An 8,617-nucleotide genomic window follows, 5' to 3' on the forward strand; every position below is an offset into this window, starting at 1 on the left:
GAATGGAAACTGGCAATACTTCTAGTTCCAAGATGCCGACTCCCTCAGGCATTCAGGTTTTATGATAAAGCAATTAATAAATAATATTTTATTGTCAGTGTTATTTACACTATTCAGAAATCGAAAGTAATTATATATTTTATTTAAATATTATGTACTTATTAATTTACAAGTGTTAGACAATCAGACGAATAGTTAAATCTACTATGAAGAAACTGGAGGAAAATTGGACATAATTGATAGAAATTGGGTGTATAAATATTAAATTGCATATGGTTGAAGTTTTTTTACAATTAAGGGATCTGACATTATAATTACATGTGCATATGGAGTAATATACGAAGATATTTTAAAAATGCATACTCTAAAGAGTTTCTTGGCAAAGCCTGGTATTTTTTAGGCAATTACTCATCCGGTGGAAGTAATGCTCTTATATTTTCTATATTATAATCTACTATAATAAGTATACTCATTTTAATTCTATTCCCTGGAAAGTGAAGTTTAATTTCCTTTTCATAAATTGCCCTTGTGTTTAATACACTAGTATGGCCCTTATTTTTCAAAATCCTTTTTTTCACCCCCTAGTTCTGTTCGATTGCCCAAGGATCAACCATCCTTTTTAATATTATAAAACTATTATGTATGTCTATATGTGTATGTTTATAATAAATAACTTATATTGTGTACTGTTTTGTTAATGATTCGTTTATCTGGTTTAAAAATTCAAGTACTTGGTTTCAAGTATAATATTCTTGAAGGCAGTTGGGTAAAAATCCGTAAATTCTATTAAATTGTCAACAGGCGAATTTTCTACCAAATAAACTGATGCATTTTAAACTATTCTACAGAAAATTCCATAATGCTATCTAGTCAGGGTCAAAACAAAATAATATCTGCCATAACTTAGCCTAATTTCAATATTTTAATTGCAAGTTTCATATCGCTGAATTGCAAAAAAACATAGATTCCGAATATAATATTTCTAATTTGCTGATTGCAAAACTATAACATTTTTATGTATGGCATTGTATGCCTCATTATGACAAAGGGCCCCCCCGCTGACAAAGCCCGGGACAGCAATCTCGCTCAGTCAGGGACGTGAGGAGAAGTCGAGTGGAGAGGGTAAGACGAGCAGGTACACCGCGATGAAATGGATACTGCCCGAAAAAGAGGCTGCACGACAACTAGCCCGCAGACAATTGATTCGCGACAATTCATCCGCGATAATTCATCCGCGACAATACTTGGAATCTGGAAAGGGGACGGGGAATATTCCACTTAAGTTGTATGTAATACTTCGACATTGGTAACAATGATTGTTATGAGGAAATGCTCCAAACTTTTTAAATTAAAAACATGCAACAATCCTCATAAGTTCATTTAAAAAGAATCCTTTTTCATAAAATATTCAACGCAACGCCATGTTTCATTTGTGTTGTTGACACTTTTCTTTGCATACAAATGGCCTTCGTGTAACAACATTAAACCAACCCGTTGTGGTTTTATAAACTTCAGTGGCATCTTAAGAACGTTAATAACACAGCAATTGAAAAAAAAACCAACAAACAATAACAATAAACCGACGTACTTCATTTAACTCAGATATCAAGATATGGAATGTTCACGGATCAATTGTCGACGGATCAATTGTCAACAGATCAGTTGTCGCGCGGACCAATTGTCGCGGATCAATTGTCCGCGGGCCAACTGGCGTGCCACCGAAAAAGATATACGTGAATTGCGAAAGAAAAACAGTAGATGGACAAAAATAGACGTGAATATAGTAATATACCTGAGATATAGGGTGAGATACAGAGAGATTGAAAAAATATACATTTTAGACCCCGTATATTATGTCATCGTTAAGATAGAGAATTCAATATTTATTTCAACATTTGTATTACATTGTATTAATGTAATTTATATATTCGCGAGCGTACTGCGTAGAAATGTTGGGGCAGTGTTATGTCTGGAACTTCTCAGGTGAATCTCTTCCACCTGGCATCCATCTTTGATTGGTTGGTTGGCCGTCTGGCGGAGTTCTTGATTCTGTCCAGGATTGGTTAAAACCAATATCAAGAGAATCAGGCAGATTGGAATTAAAACAACTATTGTACTTTTTTATAAGGATGACATTTGACTGTTTTATTAACCAAAGATATTCAAACTTGTTACAAAATTTGCTGGTGAGATTGAATTCAGATTCTGGTTCTATTAGGCCTTACATTCTTACTTATAAGGTTGGGTACCCCTCTCTAACGCTTTCAACGAAACGGTAAAGTTGATTATGTCGACCAATGATTTACAAGTTTTAACGGTAAGATGACTCACCATGAGTCCAAAGTCTAGTACAAAGTCCAAGTTTAATGGGTTCGAAGTCCAAGGATTTGTAAACATTTATTCTATAAACATAAGTTCCTAAGTTACATGTTTAGATTTTTGCATCCGATCTAACTGGCGTCAACTGATACTTTTACAGTACAAGTTCGATAACTTTTCAACTTCGGGGCTGCAGGGGCGAAAAATTCCAGGAATTGCGGACTTATCGGATTCCCCCTCTAGTAGCACGATATTGGGTGCGCGCGTGCGTAAATCATGGGCGCAAATCATTAGCAAAGTAACTCACGTAGTGGGAAAACCACACTTAGTGTTCATGCTGTACGTGTGATAACGTTTGAAGGGGAGTGTACACTTATCAGACGGAAAGTTATCGGACTTCTACTGTAGTACAAATATTTATATAATTTGAGCAATAAGACTTTGTAGATCGGGGAGAGAGATTTCCTATATATAAGTCTAAAAATTTATAAGATATAATCCAAAATGAATAAGTCCACATTTTTGAAAAAATAATAGGTGTCTTGCTAAAAGAACAAAATACAAGGTCCCCCAACCTGGTTGAAATGTCTATTTGAATTTTCGCGGTCGAATGCCTCATGATTAAATGGCTACCATCACAGGCAGTTTGCAGAGTTGGTTTCGTTTGTTTAGAACGTTTGCATTGGACTTGGAGGTGGAACCAGTTTGTAATGAAGAGGAATGAAGCAATGTTGATCAAGTAAATCTTGTCTTTTCCATGGAAATTACTTATATTCACGATAATTGAAAATGGACTTGGCACAACAAGGTAAATTTTCAACTTGTATATAATTAGGTTCTGATAGAAAACATCCTTTAAATATTAAACAAAGCCTACGTATAGAGGTATGAAATAATATTCAGATTCAATGTCATGCACGTAATAAAGGAGCTTTTTATTGAAAAATAAATTATTGTAATTAATATATGGTAAATTTCCACACATATCGTAAGAATGAAAAATAAAATTATTAGAATAAAAATATTGCTTGTTTGAGGTTAGGTTGCTTTTTTACGTCATGCGATACGCTAGCCTTAACTGATCAAGCAGAACTAACATACGCAAAGTAGAATTGAATTGTTCTACGCTGTTTTACGCGCCGCTTTCCTTAACTATTTTGCTTACATTTATCATATAAATAAATTCATTTGCTAACATTATTATTTAAATTATGAACATGAAATACATGGTGATTGAAAGTAAGCAAATGCAATTGAAAAAATTGTGGATTAGAATTTAAACGTTAAGATTTCATCGTTTAAAATAAAAAATATCAAAATTACACATTTTCAATTAAAATTCTTTATTATTCAATATGGTAGAAAAGTTAAAAATTGGAATGCCGTGTGAAAAAAAAATATAAAAACTATTTGGTTTAAATTTCAAACTTTCATCAATTTTTTGTTTCGAATTTAAATCGTTCAAAATTTATTTTTAATTTAAATCGCTCAAGCTTGTACATTTTAGGTTTAGAATTTGTAATTGCATGTTTTCAATTTGGATGGCTTCTGCTTTTTAAATGTATAATTTTTAATTTTTTAGGTTTGGAAATTCAAAAAAAAATCAATTTTTTTGTAAAAACCAATTTAATAAGGTTTAAATGTTGAATTCTCAAAGAAAAATAGAGTATTTAATATTTCAACAAAAAAAGAATTTTCCAGAAAATGGTTGCATATTTTACCAGAATAGTTGAGTTTTTATCCAGAAAGACGATTTTTCAACAAAAACGGTGACAAAATAATGAACTTTTTTACCAAAAAGATCCATTTTCTGCCGAGAAGTATGACGTTTAACAAAACTTTTAAATAAACAAAATAAGACAATTTCGAACCAAATTATATTATGAAAAATATTAATTCTGAACCAAACATTTAATAGTAGACTTTTTTACCGAAAATATTGAAATTTCAACAAAAAATAATCGGATTTTCTTATTGGGTTCAATTAATTCAGTTTTCATTTGAGTCGAAAAATCGAGAAAAGACTGTGAAGCCTGCAATAAATAAATAGGATTTTTTATCATTTAAATAGACATTGAGGTTCGTTTTAAATATTTTAAATATTTTAAAAAGTACGAATTTTCAACAATATAGTTGAATTTTTCCCAAATAGTTGAGTTTTTAACCAAAAAGACCAATTTTCAACAAAACCGTTCAATTTTCAGCCAAACAAGATGATTTTTTAACAAATTTGTTAAATGATCTACAAAACAAGCGACTTTTTCACACAAAAATATGAATTCTCAGTAAAAAAATTCATTTTCAACGAAATACTTGAATTTTCAGCAACACTATGAAATTTAACGAATGGTCAATTTAAATAATTATTAAATATAATATACCTCGAATTTTCCTTTTTTATACGAATATAGAAAATATTGTAAAATAGGGTGAATGTACAATTCAATTTCAAAAACTTCAGACGTGTAGAATTTTACTAATATTTAAAAAAAAAGGAAACATCAAATTGTCTAAAAAAAACTTGGCAGTTCGGGAAAAAAGTATTTAAAACAATTAAAATATTGTACAGGCTGTACGAAATTGTTTAAATAATAAATATTGAGTTTGAAAAAGTTATTTGTATAATTCATGAACTCAGGGAATGAATATACAATCTTATTATTTTGTTCAAAATTAAACAATTTTGTTAAAAACTAAAAATTCCATCTTTTTGGTTAAAAATTTAACTGTTTTGTTCAAAATGCTTATTTTTAGGTTGAAAATTAAACTACTTGGTCGCATATTAAGTTTATTGTTGAAAATTCATATTTTTGTTTTAAAAATTCAAAAGTTTTGTAGAAAATCATTATTTTTTGCATACAAATTAAAAATTCAACTACTTAGTTGAAAGTGGAACTACTTCATCCTTATAGTTAAAAAATAATTTATTTGTTCATGAATTTAATTATTTTGTGAACAATTATTTTTTTGTTGAAAATTAATTTTTAAAAGGAAAATTTAGTTATACCGTATTCGATTGAAAATTCAACTATTTGTTTAACAATTAATTTTTTTATTGAAGATTCATCATTATAGCTCAAATTTAATTTCTTTGGTTTAAAATTTAAGTATTTTGATGGTTTTTTTTTATTATAATTGTTTTATACTGAAAATATAGCTGTTCCCTGTTTGGTTAAAGTTTCAACTACACATTTGGTAGAAAATTCATGCATTTTATTGAAAATTTATCTTTCGTGGTAGAATATTAATCTTCTTCGTGAAAAATTAATTTCTTTGGTTGAAAATTTAAATATTTTGTTGCAAATTCGTCTATTCCTATAAAAAATTAATCTTACTGGTTAAAAAATAATGTTTTGAAGATTCCTCATATGAGTTAGGAATTGATATATTTATTTAAAAAATGAAGAATTTTGTTCAAAATTCAATTATTTGGTTGAAAGTTCATATTTTTTGGTAAAAAATGTATCTTATTGGTTAAAAATTGATCTTTTTGGAACTTAGGGAATTTCGAAATTGATATTCTGTATCAACTCTGTTTCGTAAATAACGCGCTTTAATTTAAATTTTATTAGAGGTGGGGGGGGGGGAGGGGGAATTACTGATTGAAGGTAGGATAATGTCCTGATTTTCCGATCAAGCCATCTGATCACCCTAATTATTCCTTCTTTCACATTTTTCAGATTCAGATGTCATCCAGAAGGAGATGGATGAAATTCCTACTATTATTGAATCCGAAGAACTGGAAGTTATTGAAGTAATCGAATATTATGCCACGGATCCTGAAGATCCTGATAATGAAAATTCTTTAGAATCCACAGAGAAAAAATCTGAGGAATCTATCGAGACACAAAAAAATACAATACAAAACATCTGTACCGAAAACTTAGAGAACAAAAATGAAAACGTTCCTGTAATTACATACAAAAATCGTAGCCCCGTGACTTATCGGAAACGATGCCGGGTTCCTCATTGTCCGAAAAAATGTTACTTGCAAATAAGTAAAGAAAAGCAAAAACTTATATTTAAGAGTTACTGGTCCGATGAATCTAATACTGGAAGAAAAAGGTTTTTAAATCAGATGATAAGTATGAAACCAGGACCAAATTTTTTTGGTAAATTTCCTCGCACATCAAAGTACGATATTACATTTTATTTAGATGCGGATAACGGACGTACAGAGTTTTGTAGAAGTTGTTTCACTAATATCCTTAACGAAAGGGATAGTGTTGTCACACTAATTTTAGAGGACAAGTTTCGTGAACTTTTTAGTAAGTATTAAAATTTATTAGCTAAATAATTTTAAATTATTATTATTTTTAGTTTCCATTTTTAAGCTTAGATTTTCAATGTAAAGAATTTTAAAATGCAGTTTTGATCAACTGTAAATATAAATTATTTATGATTTTTTAAATTTAACTGTATTTTTAGTAATTAAAATTGAACAATAATTTGTTTTACAACACGATTCTGAATCTGTTCAAAATTAAATAATCTACAGAATTTAATCCAAAAAATTGAACTATTCCAATTCGAAAGACTTATTAGTTAAACAAATGTAAATGTCCGATTTACAATTTTAAAACTATTTTCTAATTTTAAACAATTTAAAATTAATTGATCAAATAACATGATTTCATCGAAAAAAACAACAAAATTACGAATTTTTAATACCGAAAATATAATTATAAAAATATAAAATTTCTGAAAAAAACTGAAACTACTGATAATGTTCCGAAATTTTAAAAGCCGAAATTTCGAAAACCCGATATTTTAAATTCTGGAAATTAGAAATTTTCGGGAATTTGAAATGTTGCGTTTTAAAATATTTCATTAATTATATAATTTTGGGATTTTTTGTTTACATTTTAATTTTTTCGATATATTTTGTTTCGATATTTTTCAACCTAGAGGATTTTGCTTTTTTGGCAAAATAATGATATCCCTTAATTGATTCACAATTCAAAGCTCTTATTCAATTATATATCCGGTTCAAATATTGTTTCAATTCAAAATATTCAATTTTTACCCATTCAGTGTGATTTTTTTTTATTAAAAGTACATTTTTGTTAATATACAGGGTGATTTTTTTAACTTGAAACTTTTGATTCATAAAATTTTTTCATAGAGTGCCTATTTTTCGAGATATTTAAAAGTTTCAAGTTAAAAAAAATCATCCTGTATATACAGGGTGATTTTTTTAACTTGAAATTTTCAAATATTTCGGAAAATAGGCACTCTATGAAAAAATTTTATGAATCCAAAGTTTCAAGTTTAAAAAATCATTCTGTATAGAAATATTTGACTGTTTAAACTTTGAATGTTACATTTTTGATTCTACTTTATTTTTTATTTTTAGGAGAAAGTATTGAATTTTATCATACATATAAATAAAAATTGAACAATTAATTATTTGAAACAACTTGAAAAATATTAACTTCTAATTTAAAGTGTTCTGTTTCAAACAAAAATTAAAACCGTTCAATTTTAACCCTTGCACATTAATTTATTGATTTATTCTTTAACTTATAGCATTGAAAATGATAGCGTGTATTTTAATTTTGTAATTGAATGGGATTTGGTTTAAAATTGTTCAATTAAAAAGCGTTGAGACATTATATTTTATACAGTATAATTTTCAGCTTCAAGAGTTCAAGTTTTGAAATTTTAACAGGCAGATTTTAACGACCTGAAAACTAATTTGAATTACCGTGAAAAATGTTTGTGACCCGGGGTAATGACTGGGATTTTTTTCCTTAATTAAACTGGCGACCAGTAATTTTATTACTAAAAGTAATTGCAAATTTCTTCTTTGAAATATCAAAATTGTGGCTTTGGTTAAATCCTCTCTTTTCTTCTTCCAATATCTCCCAAAATGTAGAAGGCAAAAGTGTAAAATTCGATGAGGGATATTTTTAAATTCTGAAACTTTAGACAACAAACCAAAGTTTTCAGTGAGACCTCTCTCGGTCTTTTTTAAAAATAACTTCGATAATGACAAAACGGAAAAACAATATGAATAAAGTTACAGGCCTAAGTTTTCGAAACTAATATCAAAATATTAAAAATAAACGTATGTATTTTTGCGGTAAGTGATAAATAAAGTTTTTTGAGGCCTATTCCGCTTTTTTGGTGTTAAAAAACTTTTTTTATTATAAAAAATGTTGTACCGACATGTTTCAACCTGATTTTCAGTTCCTTTTCAAGGCTTATTTATGAAGATAAAAGAAAAATCGCTGAAGACTACGTTGAAATTGCAATTAAATTTTTTTTGTATCATTGCTCTTGTTCGGATATAATT

General features: G+C 28.5%; 1 protein-coding gene across 3 annotated transcripts in view; it reads left to right on the forward strand.

The window, feature by feature from the left end:
- Window positions 1-2,975: 2,975 nt before the first annotated feature.
- The window catches only part of LOC117179798, a 14,096-nt gene continuing 8,454 nt past the window's right edge, over window positions 2,976-8,617 (forward strand). For 2 of the 3 annotated variants that reach the window (XM_033371912.1, XM_033371911.1), the window contains exons 1-2: window positions 2,976-3,127; window positions 6,000-6,587. In XM_033371912.1, the coding sequence (XP_033227803.1) occupies window positions 3,109-3,127; window positions 6,000-6,587 (607 nt within the window). In that variant the 5' untranslated portion in view covers window positions 2,976-3,108. The remainder of the gene's footprint in view (window positions 3,128-5,999; window positions 6,588-8,617) is intronic. The other variant, XM_033371913.1, reaches the window with a different exon arrangement.

The sequence above is a fragment of the Belonocnema kinseyi genome, chromosome 9 (assembly GCF_010883055.1).
Source record: "Belonocnema kinseyi isolate 2016_QV_RU_SX_M_011 chromosome 9, B_treatae_v1, whole genome shotgun sequence".
NCBI lineage: Eukaryota > Metazoa > Arthropoda > Insecta > Hymenoptera > Cynipidae > Belonocnema > Belonocnema kinseyi.